Below are 18674 nucleotides of genomic sequence, written 5' to 3'. Positions count from 1 at the left end.
TGTATGTAAACCTCATTACGTCATGGCTGTGCGGGCTTACATAACATCAGAGGATAAACAGAGCAAAATCGAGTAGAACTTTTTTTTTTTCTTTTTTTCAAATCAATATTCTGAATTAAAAGTCGACAACTATGGGTACTTGCAGCTAGTTATTATAAACGTTGTCGGTTCCGGAAGTACGATATTCACTAGTCAGCACGTATTTTGCTTCTCCTGTTCACTTTTAGATGGGTTTGTTTACTGTCTGAAAGGATTTTTCTCATTCTTTTTCTTTCTTTCTTTTTTCTTTTTTTATTTTTTTTATTTTTGGACAATGATTCTCGACCATTAAATCTACGTCTACAGCATATAACGAAAGCTGGTTGACATTACTCAAATTCACAACTTATTATCCAAGAATTTAAACTGAAAGATAGAATATTTTACAAAATGTAAAATGAATTATTTAGTTTAATGTCCCAAATATATGATTGATAAGCCAAAGGTCGAAACTGACGAATTCTAGACTAATATTAGGCTTAATTTTAAAAACAAAAATCAAAACACAAGACGTATACCAACGGACATATCTAATGTAACAGAACAAAATTATTTAAATAAGTATAAATCTACAGGGTGTTCCAAAACAACACCGACAACGTTTGGGAGGTGATTCCTGACACCAAGATAAAACAAAAAATATAGACCAACCGATTCCTGCAGTGTTCGCTTTTTCCCGTTTCGCCTTATGACCTCTAGCAATGAAATTTGCATTTAAAACCTCTTATCACTATCCATCTTGATGTAAGGCGGAACGGGTAATCTCGATGTGCATCTTCCCGTTTCGCCTTACGAACTTTATGTTGGTAGGCTTGCAAATACATTCATTTGATTTGATTTGTTTATTCATATATTTCTTTTATTTGAAAAAAATATATATTTGAAAAAAAAAGAGAGAGATCAGTACTAGTAAAATTAACCTAAACAAAATAAGTACATTAACTATAAGACGTACAGAACATGTATACAAGATGCTGTTTATCTTCCATATGTATACAATGAGCAACAGCATCATTAGAGTAAGTATTGCATCTAAGTATTGCATTAAAAATTGCATCTGCTGATTTCTCGGAGGATGCGTGTGTTCACCAGATGAAGATTTAAATTCATCACAAATTAGAACAACAGTGTTACACCTTTCACTCCACTTTCAGTATGATTTTGACTCACGACGATAGTTTAACCGCAATATCATAACTTTTCCCTTCGTTTCGACGTAATGAAACAAAGTCATTTTACACGCTTAAAAACTTACACACTTTCCAGTGACGAACTCAGTACTGATCAGGAACTTCTATTAATCAGATTGTGTGAAACTACTTGAGCAATGTACAGATCTTTAAATGAGACATCAAATCGGAAAGTTGTTCCCTGATTGGCTCTTAACAACCAATCATCTGACAGAAAACCACGTTACCCAAAAATTCTCAACTCCCCCCCCCCCCGCTTCTTTATCGCTGCAAATGCATACAAATAATCTAATTGCATGAATATAAACGTTAATTCTTATGCCTTTCTGTAATTTATATCTGGGCAATCGCCAGGGTTAGACGGCAATCGCCAACATGATAAAGAATAAAGTATATATTTCTATGAAAAATATTTTGTTTGAAAATTTAATTTTAGTTGCTAATGCTATACAGATGCTTTCAACATATTCTAGTGCTAAATTGTTTAAAATTGTTTCATGCATACTATATTTAAAAATCAGAGAAGGCTTTCTTTGGTTACAATGTATAAAATATGGTTAAAGTATAATAATAATAATACCAATCATTCTACAAGAAGAATAAGTATTTTCGACAATTATTGGAGATACTTATTACTCGTTATTCGTATACATTTATGTGTTAGGTATGCTGCTTTATTGAGGCTTTGGTCTTCTCAGTACGTGAGTTTAGAATAATATGTTGTACAAAGTATACCTATAAATTATTAACAAGGAATCAAAAATCATTTATGAAAACCAATTAGTTTGACTTTGCGTTTTTATGGAAGAAAAAGAAAAAAATCTCGAAGAAAATAAAAGATTAAACTCAGACACTATTATACAATATGTAGTATAACAATAAATTCGAAACTGTGCATCCAGTTAAACAAATAAGAATATCACAGTGGATGATAAACAATTTTAAAATTATTTTAACGTATTAGCATTGTTCAATTCTTTTTAAAAAGCTTAATTTTATATAACGACATTTCTTCATTTACTGTAGGCAGAGGGTGAGTCCTGGGGGGTCAGAACTCCCTTCCCCAAAATCCTGACTTTTCAGTAAATTTTGTCTAATTTTAAGGGTGGCATTACAAAGTTAATATAATTTGTCCTCATATTGAACTTGGACACCTTCCCCCCTCTCCGAAATGAATTCCTGTTCACATCCTTGGTTGTAACAAACATATAAGAAGCGAACCCCATTTGGCAGAATACGGTTTGGGTCCAGCCCCATTCTTCTTCCTTACTACCCCTGTATATATCGCTATTGAAATTTCATTGTTGCTCCCATTTCTTTTTAAATGTTAACTTTACCAAATAAAACTATCCTCCCTTTGGGATGTGGACGAGATTATTCTCTTTTCTTTTCCTACCTAAGTATAGTCATACACTTTTGCTTTTTTGCACACGAATGGACATTGGGCTCAGATTGTTTGATGGCTGGGAAGTTTTGTGAGTCGGAGTTTCTGCAAAAAGTGTTTTCATCATGCAATAAACGAAACATGATTATGAGAACTTTCATTTTAATTTGTCCTTTTTCTTTACAGATAAGTAGTGAGCGTCGGCGATTATTATTATTTTTTGTTTACTTTTCAAAACTTTTCTGCACTCCTGATCCGAGTTCAGTTGTTTTTGATGAATTGCAATTCTATTTCTGTAGACAGAATAAATTTTTGTTGAGGTTAAAAGAAAAAAGTAATATAAGGTGGAGAGTGTTAAAAGTGATTCTACTGTCTTTATATATAACGAAAAAAAAAATCCAGTAAAGAGAAAAATGAAAACGTTAATTTAAGAGAGTGGCAGCAGATTCGAAGCAAACTGTATTTTTGCTTAAGCAGGGCTACAAATACATGAAAACTCTTGTAAGGCAAAACGGGAATTCCCGTTTTGCTTTATCATACCAAATCATTAAGTACCAATTCTTGATTGACGTTTCGTGTGATAAAAATCATAAGGCAAAACGGGAAAAGGCGAACAGTGAAGACATGAGACCAACCTGTGTGCACAAATATTTCCTTTCGGAGTTATAGGTTGTCGAAAACATGAAAAACTGAACTTTAAAGACTCATAGCACCAAAACTATGGGACTTACCGTAGTCGAGTCAAGACTTCACTTAGAAACCACTATGTGCCCTATCCAAATTTCTAAGCTTAAGAATCCTGTGGTACTTCAGCAACAATTTTTATAGAGATAGTTGGTATATACTTCAAATTAAATACCCGTAGCCAAACTCCCTCTATATATAAAACAAAACTTGCGTGAGTACATTAACATTCTGAAACATGGATATTTGGGTAGGGCACATATTAGTTCCTAAGTGAAGTCTTGGCCCGACTACGGTAGGTTCCATACTTTTGGAGCTATGGACCTTTAAATTTCAATTTTTCATATTTTCGGTAGCCTATAACTCCGAAAGGAAACATTTGTGCACCTGCGTTCGTCTATACTTTTTGTCTTATCTCGGTGTTGTTTTGAAACACCCTGTATAACATTGGAACGCATCCCAACTGACTTGTAATGTGAAAAAGAAATAATAATAAACCAAACTACTAACCCGCCCTCGACCGCTGTCGCACTCGGCACTCTAAGTGAATTGAAATTAAATCAAATGAAATTTTTCAGTTTAACGTCATACGATTATGCCTGTTAGAATAAGGAAGACAGATGATTTAGGCAAGTGAATTATGACGGAAGAAATGGTGGAATGAGAATGCGTGAGTTAACGGGAGTACCACGAGGTAACTCACGGATATACGATGTGAGTGAATTTGCGTATTGAGTTTCGATAACGAAAGGAACCTGCCTGGCTACACTAACTCACCTTCAGCTGCATGTGTGGGCCAGCATTCTAGAATATTTCATTATAAATCGTTATGCGTAAATTTTGAGAAAGCAGAAAAAAGCTATTTTTTTCGTAAATTTATAATTGCTGCTGTACAGTAATCATGCAATTAATTAAGATGAAGCTGATACTAAACCATATCACAAACAAGCTTTTCAATGTAACGCTACCATGGTTAATGACATACAGCCTCAAATTTCTTGACTTTATTTTTTTCCCTCGATTAACAAATTAAACTAAACAAAATTACCTGTTTAAGTTGAAGTTACAATGCGTATTTGGTTGTTTCGTTTTCGGAAATACCCATTTTTATGGCATTATAAGTATATTATTCGTTGTCGAGAACAGTTGGTACCTTTTATTCTGCTGAAATATGCTGTTTATTTATTTGTTTACTGCATACATTTAAAGAAATGCTAAGTAGCAGATTGTATTTATTCCATCTTCTCTTAATAGTTACACACACGTTACTTGTAATAAAGTGTGTCTCAAAGAATAAAACTTTTGAAATGACCGCCATTTCTGTTTTAGTAAGTTGGCAACACTAAGCGTTACACGATTTTCATCTGTTGCTTTTGTGGTTAGTAGTCACGGAGCACCGAATAGCGCAAGGATGTTATAAAATAGAGGATCTACCCATACCTATCTTCATCATTTGCACGCAATGAAGCCAAAAAACAACCGAGCATCGTCTGAGCCGGCACATCTGATTGGCTATTTTCGTTCCCGCCACGAGTGTTGGCTCGAAACATTACGATCTTAGTGGCGCGAGTGGGCAGAGTAGGTGTGGCGAAGCTGTGACGTATGGCTTCACGATTTTGATGTATGGGCAGATTCTCTATTTTATAACATCCTTGGAATAGCGCATGATCGTCACCTGTTTTCTCTGCGGGTAGCAATGGAACGCTTCACGACGGAACAGCGTGTTTCGTAGAGAAAACTTACTACAAATGTGGTGAATGTTATGCTGAGACTGTTCGTAAACTCTGTGAAATGTTTGGTCAACGTAATGCACTGGATACGTCGACAGTGATTACTAAATTCGAGAAAACCGGCTCGGTTGTGGATATTAAAGCCCTCGGCGCGTCCTCACCATCTTGAGTGATAATCTTGCTGTAAATCTGATCGAGAAAACAGATAACGATCATGCGCTATTTCGTGCTGCGTCACTACCAATGATGTTATAAAATATAGGATCTGTCCATACCGTCAACAATTTGACGAAGGGTCGTATCTCAATATCTCACTTTTTCCGACATAAAGAAAAAAAAATATAATACAACACAGGAGGAAAAAGTTAAATATGCAATCATTGATCAATAATTCCACATAATTATCTGCAATAGGTGACGAGTTATTACATGTGCAACTGCTTTCCTGTCTACGTAATTATTATTTCTTTCTTTATGTCTGAAAAAGTTAGATTTTGAGATAGAACCCTTCATCAAATTGTTGACGAAATATACCTTTTCTCAAAAGCCCCCTTACTTTTTTACTTCCCCTTGTAACAATTATTATTTCCTTTTTATATCTGAAAAAAGTGAGATTTTGAGATACGACAGTGGTTCTTAAACTTGTCGTTACTGCGACCCACATTAAATAATAAAATGTATTTGTGGCTCACTTACTTTTATTGAAATTCACATTGACATTTTAGGAAATGGTGGTGTATTTCAAAGCAGTTAAATTTTGTAAATGATATCTCTAATTCCACTTCGTCCAATAACAGTCCGCAAGAGTGATTAAAATGAAATCTATTTGGGGATGTGAACACCCCGAGCAACCACGAATATTACAACGTACAGATCGAAGTTTAAATTTTAATAAATCCAAATTTAGTTGGTTTCTTTTTTATGCCTATTGTAAATATCTCACTTTCAAACTAAATTGTAATGTAAATTTATGAATGTAGTGGTCCAGTCGTTTAGAGCAGTGCTATTGAACATTTTTTTTTTCGCGTACCCATAGACACAGTTAGCCATTTGTGTATTCCTGAAGCTGTTTAAATAAATAAATTGAAATGAACTTATTAAAATTAATACTCAAGTTTTGTTAATTAAAAAGAGGGACAAATAGAGATCCAATAAAAGGATAATCAGCATGCCAATCAAAAGACCATTTAAGGGGGATAAACTGCACATAAAAAAAAATCAACATGGGAAATTTCAAAATTGTCTTCAACTACGATCATTCAATAAAAATTGGAAATATGCTTATTTTAGCATTACGTACTTTCTTTGAATAGCACTAGTTTAGAGAAAATCAGTCGGTGCCTATCGAGCAAATGCAATGTAAATTTCTTTCACAATAAGTATACCATATGAAACTGTACGCATGCGCAAAAAGGGTTAAAATGTTTCCATACAAAGGTAACACAGAGATAATACTACTTCCGACGCAATGACCTACCCTCTGACAGATTTTGACTCACCTACTATTTTCCCATTCTATCCCAGCATCTCTACTGATTGTTTAACAGGGCAGTGCTCCGTGTAACCCCTTACTTTTCGCCTCATTAACAAACACTTCCAATTTGCATTTCCTGAATAGTACTTCGCAGCATATGTTTCTGCATAAAAAAAATCATAGTTGAAAGGAAAACTTCTCGCGACCCATCTACAAACAGTCCGCGACCCACACTTTGAGTAACACTTAGATACGACCCTTCGTCAAATTGTTGACAATATGTATCTTCATCCTATTAACTCAATGAAGCCAAACAAACAACCAAGCATCGGCGGCACCTCTGATTGGCTACTCTCGTTTCCGAAATCGTCTCATTCACTACTTTCGTTTCCGCTATGTATGTTGGCTCAAAACATTGCGATCTTATTGGGCGGAGTGGCAAAACGGGTGGCGCACGGGTGGCAAAACTGTGACGTATGGCTTCAAGATTTTGTTGTATAGGAAGATCCTCTATTTTATAACATCCTTGGTCACTACTATAGAAAGACAACAGATGAAAATCGTGTAATGTTCAGTGCTGTCAACATACTAGAACAAAAATGGCGGGGATTTCAGAAGTTGGCTTCTTTACGGGACACACTTTACAATGTTTTCCATCACAATCTTAATAAGGGAGAGTACAACCGTAGACAACAGTACTCTACTTCTCTTTATTACGCAATATAAATAAAATTGAATATTCCAAACTGAGGGGAAAATGACGTTACTCTATTCTTCTTAAACATTTCTTCCTCGCGTATAAGTTCTTAGCGTTTTTAACATTATTTCTGCAGGAGACAGGTGTTCAATTCCCGATGGTGAATCATGAGATTCGGATATTATCTATTCCCTACGTCATGCTTACTCGATACTAAAGAACAAAATGGTGACGTTAAATTCACAGTGATGTAACTGGGCGACAAACAGGTCTTGTGCCCCGGGCGTCGGCTTGGGAAGGACGCAAAACTGGACATATACTTATTTTCACTATCAGGCAAGGAAAGGAGTTATAGCAATCTAAAAATCATTTTAAAATACCACTGAAATTTAATAGAAAAATAACGAGTCCCCAACCTTTGGATTATATCCATAGAGCATATGTTAACTTCAAAACTATCTTTTGAGGACATTGTACAAATCTTTGAAACCAAAATAGCGCGCAAAGTTAAATTTTTGTTTCAGCTTCTTTGTGTTTTTATTTAGCTTACATCGATTTAAGATATTTGCAAAATGACCGAGTATAATACCCGAGACAACAGCTTCACTGTTTGTAATAACTAAATATTCTATTCTAAAGCAACAAGACCGTTGATTCGTTCTACATATATGCACATCCCGATATAATTAAGAAAAAAAAAGCATTGTAATACACAGTTATTATCGTAAGACTATAAGAATATGTCAAGCATGTTGCTCTCAGATTATTTGGCAATCAAATACTAACTAGTTTGGTGTTTTATCTAGTACTAAAAATTAAATTATATACTGCAATTTTGAAATCAAGCTTTTCTACTTGAAGAAAAGATGAATAGGAAAATTACTTTGTGATGCCAATATCAAGTGAAGTAGGGGAGCGTTTTGGTTTGGTTGGTCACGAAGGAAGGCGCTAAAGTGAGTTCTTACCCAGGGCGACAACTAACCTAGTTGCGTCGTTGAATTCAGAACATACAATAATAATAATTCCTCATGACGTTTATAATACAATGAAAGAGGGACTGCTCAATGGTTGTATTAGCGTTTAGCGTTCCTTTCAGCACCAAGGCTACACGAGACGTATACCAAAATTTTATGTGTAATACCAATAAGGTGACCAGACGTCCCGTTTTGGCCGGGACAGTCCCTTTTTTCCAACCGTTGTCCCGTTTTTTTCTGATTCTCGAACGGGACGGCTAAATGTCCCGTTTTAAGTAAAAATGACCTAGTTGTCCCGTAATTATTATTCAAAATGAAAATCGTCAATGCAAATTCTACTCTCTTCCGTACCAATGCTCGTTGTCAAGGTTCAGCCGTGTCTAGTACTTCTGAATTTTTAAATGGGAATTGAGCATTCGTGGTTCAAGTGGGAATTCTGAGTGTTCAACTAGTTAAAAGAATTGGTGGGTAGAACTTGCAATCGGGAACCATTATTTGTTGTGTGGTAGGCCTGCACGTAAAGTTAGAAACGGTGTGCTATCACTTTTACTCGTGTATTTTGTAAATTGAGAACACTGCTGAGTCCCAACTCAGATATTCCCTCCCTCCGTAGCCGATTCGTATGCGTCCCGTTTTCGCAAGTGAAAATTCTGGTCGCCTTGTGTAATATGCACAAACGTAATGCATTTAATATTCAAGATACTCTCGTCGAGAATCAAACCCGGGACCCTGTGCGCAAAAGGCGCGCGCGCTAGCCACTAGAACGGCGGTGAGGGCAAACTCAGTGGGAAAGCACTTTCTTTCAATACAAGGAATTCTTGGTTCAATCTCAAGTCATATGAGCTACTGACGAAAAAAACGTATGTCAGTTGGATTTAAGATTGATTTAAGTCTTTTTTTTAAGATTTAGGATTGAGATTTCTGGGCCTTCGGCATCTATTGCCATGTTAGCCCGTCACGTATGAAGGATGATGTCCCTCGGTGAGTACGCTATCCGAAGAAAGGGAAGGAAGAAAGCGGCCTGGGAACTTAAATAGGTACTACCCCGGCATTTGCCTGGTGTGAAAGATGCAAACCCAGGAAAGTTTAATTTTGGATGGCTGGTTTGAAAAAGGTAGTGCCCCCAACGGGAATCGAATCCGGAACTGCTCGCACAGAAGGCGAGAGGGTTAGTAACTACGATACGCGGGGCCACCAGTTTCTTCTTGAATAATAAATTATTTTAATTAATACAAACAGCCCCTCAGACTACAACACACAACCGAAAAAAAAATTTTGAAATCGTTAAGTTTTAAGTCACACGCTTAACCTGTGTCGGCTAAAGGATATGATGATGAAAAATGAGCGGGAGAAAACGAGAGAACCTCGGGAAAACCCACGCATACGGTGTTTGTCCACCATGAAACCCACTTGGCGCGAGCTGAGATCAAATCAGAGACCCCGCTTACCAGAGGTGAACGTGTACCACTGAGCCACAGCGGCCCCACAACCGAAAAGAGGTAAATCTACGATATTTCTTGATTTGTAAAGCAAAGAAAAAAAATACTATAGACTCGTACAGGCACACTTATCTGAAAATAAGTACGAATTGAAAAGATCTCTCGATATTAAGTACCAGTTAGTTCCTTCCATAAATACACTAATCAATTGCAGACATTTGAAATAATATAGTTCAAAGCGAGTTTTCATTTCTGATGTTCCAAACCTTGACAGTAGCGCATTTCTATTATTTTATACGTCAGTTCTCTGCAGGGTACTAGCTTGAAGTTGGGTTCCTACTTCCATGCGAACAAGGAACGCCCACCTGCCTGGGAACGATATCGGAATTTGGTCTCCACAGCGAACAGTACGAGGACTCCCCTAATTACACTGCAAAAATCGTAACTACTCTGTAGACATTTATGCCTAATTTTAAGGATACAACAAACAAGTTATACATAAATTACTGAGCAACTCTGTTGAAGAGTGTAGGAAGGTCAAAGATTGTTTCAAAATTCCCTCCTCACAGCTGTAGTGCTCATAGAACAATTACTACAGCATTCTAGACTCAGAGGAAAAAACAAATATATGATTTTAATTGTAAGTCCTAAAAGCAAATTCTAATTGTTCTAATCAGAAAAATAATTTGCCGAAGTAGTTTCGGTTATCACTGTGTATTCGAAGAGTCCTGTCTTCGATTCTCAATGGAGACTGTCAAAAAATATTTTAAAAAATATATACTCTTGAATATGTATGCTTATTAATCTTAATTTCGGAAAGAAAAGAAATACTTAAACGCCCTGTTGACAAATTACGAAACAGTTGTGAACGCAAGTTTTTTTCTGAACGAGGTTTCTTTAGGTTCATACTAGCAAATCCTAAGTAAAAAAAACTAACATTATTCCGGACAAAATATCATTAAAAAAAACTGTTCTTCAAAGGAAGCTCTAAGTTTTACAACGCAATTTAAGGCACTAGAATTGCGCGCTCGTCTAACAGCACTAATTGTAACAAGGCGAAACCTTTGTTAATTAACTTCAAACTAATTAGTACTTACAGTAGGTTTCCTTCGTCAATCGGTCGATAGTTTCTTGTTTCAACTTGCTATTCTTCTTACCCATTGCTGGATGATATCTTGCTCCAAGAAATTAGACAATTACCTTTAGTTTGAAAATAGCACTGCGATTAGGATTAGAATTTTATTAAACTTTTATATTTATGAATATATAAGCACACGGACAAGCAAATACAAACATTCACTCTGTAGTTAAATTGTTGTTAAAATTATTGTATAAAAACACACATGCATATACTGTATGTATACTTCACACTTAATTAGTGAAAAATTATAACACTGTCCCCCTAACTGGGGCTCATTTTGGTTTATTTTCAGTAACAAAATACTTCGCAGCACACTCTTTTCCGATATTTTAAGCCATATAAAAAGTTTAGTGAGAATTAACTGCTTTATTTAGCACTGTTCATGTTGTCAAAAGAAACATGACATTTCTCGTTTCTGTAGAAGAACCTATAATCACCCAGTGAAGAAAAAAAAAGGTTATTACGTCAACAGTCCGCGTAAATTATCGGCAAGAACAACATAAAAGAATGTTTTGTTTACACTTGGCAACTACACGTGAATCAGGGCGGAAACAAAAAGAAACAAAACAAGTTTTATAACAAAACACTTCTCTCTCAATAACGAACTGATTTGCAGCGCTCTGTTACCGCATTCAACTGCCAAGTATGTAACGACACCGTGCTTCTGTGAGGCATCGCACACACGACTCACCGCTGGCTCGCTGCTAGCTGAAAGCCTTTAATCTGCAGGGTTGGAAACTGTTCGCTTTCTAAAAAAATATTATTTTGAAATGAACTTGCTAACACTTACCATTCATCGTCTGAATATTTTGCTAAGTACCTCGCAGTATTAACGTTAATCTTAGATACACCAATAAGGGAAAGCTTGCGTGAATCGATTAATTGGTTTTAAGAAACGTTCGCGTTGTTCCAGGTTTATTAATTATTAGTTTTTTTTGGGGGGGGGGGTGTACACGGTGGCCCAGCGCTTATCTGTGGTGAGTGAAATCCCTGTTTCGATCCCCGACCAAGCAAGTTTGTGGTGAACAACATCGTGCCCAAAGGTTTTCTCGTAGTACTCCCGTTTCCTTCCACAATCTCATTCCACCAATTTTTGTTATCATCATTCACTTGCTTTGATTATCCGTCTCCTTAGCGTAAAGGGCATAACGTGGGACGTTGAACTGTAAGTTTTCATTTCATTTTTATAATGAGTTTCAATCGATATATAGGCCCTACTGTATTTGTGTGAGTGTTTGTTTGTTTGTGTGTGTGTGTGTGTGTACAGTGTACACTCACTCTATATACACAATTCATGCCATAGCAGGTCACTGATTCAAGGGCGAATATCACTTGTGTTGCACGCTCACTGAAGAACTTCGAAATGGCTATAGTTTTGTGTGAGATGTTGTTGGAGGTGACTGTATGAGTTATTCATGTTAAATAAACGTCGTTTTGGGTTGACGGCATTTGAAGGGGGCATGGAGGTGGGTGCCCGACGCATGAGACATTCGAAGGTGGTGCAGGAATTAGGCTTCCGAAGCGCAATCGTGTTCAGGGTGTACCGAGAATTGACACACGAAATTGTTACAGGCCACCACAGACACCATAGGGCGTCCCGTCGCCCTCAATGACCTTATTCGCAACACCTAGGATGAATGTTCAACAGAAACAGGAGAGCAAAAATACAACAATCACGGTTCAATTATTAAACACTGCTCGTGCTAGTAACGTCTCCAAATGGACAATCCGTCAGAACATTCGTGACCTCGGGTATGGGAGCCGTCGCCCTACACGGGCGGCACTGCTCAGCACGCGTTATCCGACATTTCGGCGTGTCTTCTCCATCAATCACTGCGAATGGATACTGCAACAGTGGCATATCGTCGCATAGTCCGACGAGTCATGGTATCAATTGCACCATGCCGATGGAAGGCACCGTGTATGACACAGACAGCACGAAGCGATGAATCCGCATACCAAGAGGACGTGGTCCATGGCAGTGGGGTATCAGTCAGGGCGTGGGACGCGTTTTCCTGGTATGGAATGAGCCTCTGCCTGTTTCGGAAAGGCAAGTTTACTTGTTCGCGGTATCGTCAGGTGCTCGCAAACCATTTCCACTCGTTTGTTATTTTTCAACACCCTGACGACAGGTATTTTAACAGAACATTGCGCCGCCAAATTGATCCAATGTCCCCCGTGAATGGTTCGCAGAGCATGCAAGGGAGATCCAACGACTGAACTTGCTACCAAGCAGTCCTGATATGAAAGTAAAATAAGCCGTGTACAAGTCCCCGATTCAACTTATCAATATTTCTACATATGCATGCATAGTTTATATCTATTGCTTTTGTTGATGTCTTCCTGTTTCGCCTACTAGCCTCCCAGCAATACATATCAAGATGTCTAGGTTATCAAGATTGTAGGCGAAACAGGAATTATTGTTTTGCCTATTCTTATTGCGTCTATTCTTAAGACGAAGGAATATTTTTGAGTTTGGAATTGTTCTTGGGAATTTTATTTTTAATGTGAATTCAGTTATTTAGTAAAATAATAACGAAAATACATCAATAGTGGCTATTTTGAAGACAACTACAATACGAACAACGAAGGGCAGAAGTAGATATACTACTTTCACTTATACCAAAAATCATCCTGGTTAGTCGAAACAAATTTTGCGCTCTGATTGGTGTTTCATTGGTTAGAGTACAAATCAGAATCTAAGAATATGTCTACCTCTGAATCGAAACTTTTAATGAACCACCAGGAATATAACCTGTATGTTAGTCTTGTGTTGAACTATGTCATATAATTGTGGAAGCTCAGAAATTTCCTAGGCTTTTTTTCCTGGGTCCGTGCAGCACATCTTTTAAAATTATCGAGAGAATAGTCCTCTGAGTGTTTTGTGAGAATATTTTTGTAACAAGTGTCTTTATTCTCAAAGATATGTCGAATTTGTTAACACTAACCTTAGAGGCAAATTGTTTGAATATGTAGGTTATTTATATAAGATTAACAGGCGTAATGGTAAGAAGACACATAAGCAGTGTACACTTGGATGCAAAGCTACTGTTGCTGTTCTTAATGCATGGCTCTTCGATGCGTTCGCAATGCGCTTTCTGGCTCATGCGTGCGCTTAGAATACGCTGACCATGTATTTAAATGTGGATAGCTAATCACAATGCGTTTCGGAACAATAGACCGCCCGCTGTTTTGGAATCAATAAAATATATCTAAAGGAAGGAAAACAAGGGAAGACCTGTTGCCAGGCAAGGGGATTTTAGCAAGAAACAGGTGCTTGGAAAATGCTTTGTGTAGAGTATTGGAACTGCTATTATAAAGTATGTGAGTGTAAAACAAGGGAAAATTCACAAAAATAGAAGGAAATTCTGAAAAATTTACTAATCACAGGAAAATCTGTGTAACACAATAGGGTTATTTCTCGTGATTTGCATAACTGAGAATAAGGCCTGGAAACCCTGAATGGTTCACAGTATGATTTATAGCTCTGGTGAAATTAAAATTACTGGTCGCGTTCGCTGCCGGAGGTAACGCATTGGAAACGAATCCTCGTCTAGCCATACGCTTAGAGATGAGCCCATAAAATCGTCAGGTATACATTTGCACGAGCCACAAAAAACGTTAATTGAAGCAGACGTTTAGTGAATAAAATGACAAACAGAGTAATAGAGGATCCAATTCAAGCACTCGCAATAATTTACAGGTGCGTTCATTTCTTTGTTGTAAGGCACAACACAGTGGCTTTTAGTTTCCGTTTTATTTTCAATTTCGGGGGGTTATTGCTATCGTAGTTCAAGCTACAGACTTTCGTAGTATAATATGCACAAAGTTGGTTTGTCATGTTTTACCAACGAACAGTGGGCGAGTGGAGAAAATTCATAGTCACCCCACTCACCCATTTATTTTTATTGTATTGTTTAATATTAACAAATGTGATATAAACAAGAATTTTAGGAAACTTAAAAATGGATTGAAATATTGCGATCTTGGCCAATAATTAGTTTTCGGATCAGGAACAAAAATTTTTGAACGGTGGCTCAGTGGTAGAGCGTTCACCTCCGGTGTTTGGGGTCCCTGGTTCGATCCCAGCTCGCGTCATATGGACTTCGTGGTGAACAAACACCGTGCTCGTGTGTTTTCTCGAGGTTCTCCCGTTTCCTTCCACTTTCTCCATTCCACCATTTCTCTCAGCATCACCGTCTCCTTTTGCCTAACCGGCATAACGTGGGACGTAAAACTTAAAAATTTCTTTTCATTTTTCATTTCATTTCGTATTTCGTAGAAAATCTGACCCTGTAGTTCCATTGAAAATGTAAATTAGTAATTAGCAATGTGCTTTGAATTTAAGATTTTAGTAACATTACTGCAAGTATTTTCCTTTTACCCTCAGCTACGATTAGTAGAATATTTTAATTTTGTTTTTTAATGTAGATAATTCAATAATACATATGTTATAACCCCCCATTTTTTATCTTAGGGCAAACGTGCGAAAAACTGTCCAGCTGTTTCGATAAAGTCAAATACCTTCACTTTGCCCACTTGATACATAATGGACATAAACTTAATAAAATATAACAAAGATATAAAAATTAAAAAAAAAAACATAACTTTAAATCAACACTAAATAGATGTATATATATATATATATATATATATATATATATATATATATATATATATATATATATATATATATATATATATATATATATATATATGAGGTGGCTCAAAATTAGGTATACAGTCAAGTCCTGTCCGGTACTTTGTCATTTCTTATTGTTATTAAATAGGTAGACCTATGTTTTTATTACTTGATCTTAACGTCTTTTTACATATAACTTAAGCCCGGAACAGTTGAAGTAAATGAATCCATAACCTAGAACAGCGTTTCCCAACCTTTTTCAACTTGGGGCACACTACGGGTGTTACCTGGATTCTCGCGGCACACTTATATATATTATTATTTGTAAATATAAAACGCAGTGGTATTTTTTCTGTGATTATTGATCTCCTCCCAGAGAAGAAAGCTCTTTCACTGTTTTTTCCGCCTTGGTAAATCATTATGCTTATTTTTCATTCTTATTTAAAAATAGAAAACAATTGCAATGAAATATTGGACTCAGGTTTCTAAAAATACGCTTTCTGTTTAGAAACTGGATCAAACCATTTACTAAAAAAGAAGATCACTAAATAACGAACAAACAAACAAATCTCTTTTACTTTTAAAACACAAATGTAGGTGATTGGTCGAAGGATTGGATGATATTTTAAATTTTCAAGTTACGAAATAGTCCGCAACAATAAAGAAGCAATAATGATCATAACAATGATAAATATTTTTTCAACATTAGAAATGTACAGAACAGTAACCCGGTATGAAACTTAAAATTGTAGATTCATAGTAGAGGTTCATAGTAATGTGAAATACAATTATACATTTTTCACTACGTTTTGCAATTTGAATGCTATAAAATTAATAATTTTGTTTCGATTCCTCGCGGCACACCAGCGGTCCATTCACGGCACATCAGTGTGCCGCGGCACACCGGTTGGGAAACGCTGACCTAGAATATTATACTTGGTTAGGATTTAGGATTTGGATTTTCTGGGCTTTCGGCATCCAAGGCCATTTAGCCCTTCACGATTTGAGGGATGACGTCCCTCGGCGGGCACACAATCCGGGGAAAGGGAAGGAATAAAGGATTGGGGAAGGAAGGAAGCGGCCTGGGACCTATAAGTTAGGTACCACCCCGGCATTTGCCTGGTGTGAATAAGGAAAACCCAGGAAAACCTCATTCAGGGTGGCTGGCCTGAAAAAGCTGTTACACTTTTTCGACCGAGTGCCCCCAAATATTATACTTGATCAATGCAGATGTGTATACCTACTTTTGGGCCACCATATATATATATATATATATAGGGTCTGCTTAGCCATAGCCACACCCCTTAGTATTCGGCAACGTCGCGTCAGAGCTTGCGTTTTATTCGTTTAGCTGAAATGCCAAGATATTTGTCACAGGCTTTAGTTTAGTTTTTAATAAATTAAATGTTTATCTCTGGTCAAAAAGGCTTAGTTATTCCTGTAATAAGTTCGAGAGTAGTTATGGATAAAGTTACAAAATAATTCAATTATATTATTGCACTGCTGAAATTATTTCGTTATTTCTTTTGTTTTAGAGTACTGTGGAATCACTTCGACAGCGAAGGGGTAACAACGACCAACAGTGTAGAGGGATGGCATTCAAAACTGAATAGAAAAATGTCTCATGATCATGCCAATACACAAACACACACACGTGCGTGCGTGCGTGTGTGTGTGTGTGTGTTTGCTGCGTAAAAGGTGCTAAGTCCAAAATGTTCTAAACGTTTGAACTTGAAAACCTTTTTATAATACTTTGTGGGAACAATTTATGCAGAGATTTAAAACACCAGCATTGAAAAGCGCTTAATAAACTTTGTTCCTTTTTTTTAAGAGCATAAACAAACAAAAATTTTTAATTCCAATCTTTGTCAAATGACTACAATTTATGATTTTTGGACTTAATACCTTTGACGCAGCAAACATAGATATTTACATTGTTGGAGTTATTGAAGCACGAAGGGCTGGAGAATGAAAACCTAATGTTGCTTGAGGTAGGGAAGGGGCCAAAAGTGCAGAAATTGAAGTACAAAAGGATAGATAAGCGAACTTATACTTCAAAGGAGTGATTAAAATCTAGAGTTATAGGGTTAATGGATTAGGTTTACGTCTCACAGTTATACCGACTAAACGAGACAATGATGATGAGAAATAAATGAAATGGTGGAACGAAAAAAGTGGGAGGAAACGGGAGAACCCTGAGAAAACCCACGCACACGTTGTTTGTCCACCACAAAGTTAACTTGGAGTTAGCGGAAATCGAACTAATGACCCCATGCACCAGAGTAGAACGCTCTACCACTGATCCACTTCGCCCCCCCCCTGGATAACGTGAGTCATGTGGTTGATCAACACCCTCTGATATTTGCGTTTTGAATTCTAGTTGCTATCTGATCTTTTGTGTGAATTTTTGTGGCGGCGTGATGTGAGAAGGAAGTGTGTGGATACATTTATTGAATTGATTGAGGATATCAAGCATGTTTATTCTGGTTAGTTTTCCATACATTAATTTTGTTCTTCTTTTTATTTGGCTGTGTGGTGATTTGTTTTGTCTCCCGCAAAGTGATTGGATTGTAATTATTATTATTATTATTATTATTATTATTATTATTATTATTATTATTATTATTATTATTATTATTATTATTATTATTATTATTATTATTATTATGGTATGGTTTGTTCTGTATTGGAATATTTTTGTTGTTTTTTGAAATGAATTTTTGGGGGGCCTCCCCCAGGGCCGTGCCGTGGAAAATCACCGCCCGGGGCGAAAGTATACGACGGCGCCCCCATACATATATTCCAAGCAATTTTTCCTATCTTTTTTCCTTTTTTCTATCGATTTTTTCGCCCCCTTACTTCGGCGCCCGGGTCCGTGGCCCCGCTCGCCCCCTCCACGGCACCGCCCTGGCCTCCCACACAAAGTGGATCAAATGATGATGATGATTGTTCTTTATATTTGTGCGACTTTTCGATTTATTTCTTTATTTTTTTTTCTGTGGAGTTGAGTTGGTAGTAGAGTATTTTCTGGGGGACCTCACTCAACAAAAGCGCATCGAGTTCTTATGATTGTTGTCGAAACATTTGCGAATTTTGGCGGGACATGGTGGCTCAGTGATAGAGTTGAGTTGAGTTGATTTTGAGTTTAACGCCCCGTTCAGCAGCGAGGCTATATGAGACGTGGACCTATTGATTAACGTGGAATCCAAACGACATGAGCTCGGCTCAGTGATAGAGCGATTACCTCTGGTGCGTAGAGTTCCTGGTTCGATTCCATGCG

General features: G+C 36.9%; 1 protein-coding gene across 1 annotated transcript in view; it reads right to left on the bottom strand.

Annotated features, from left to right (window-relative positions):
- The window catches only part of LOC145674480 (frequenin-2), a 991919-nt gene extending 980476 nt beyond the window's left edge, over positions 1–11443 (bottom strand). The window contains exon 1 of the mRNA XM_081744595.1: positions 10709–11443. Coding sequence (XP_081600721.1) covers positions 10709–10772 — 64 coding nt within the window. The 5' untranslated portion in view covers positions 10773–11443. The remainder of the gene's footprint in view (positions 1–10708) is intronic.
- Between the last annotated feature and the right edge of the window lie 7231 nt (positions 11444–18674).

Source organism: Thermobia domestica, chromosome 17, assembly GCF_964235325.1.
Source record: "Thermobia domestica chromosome 17, izTheDome1.hap1.1, whole genome shotgun sequence".
Classification (NCBI taxonomy): Eukaryota; Metazoa; Arthropoda; class Insecta; order Zygentoma; family Lepismatidae; genus Thermobia; species Thermobia domestica.
The sequence above is the reverse complement of the archived record's forward strand: the minus strand, read 5'-3'. Positions and strand labels throughout refer to the sequence as shown.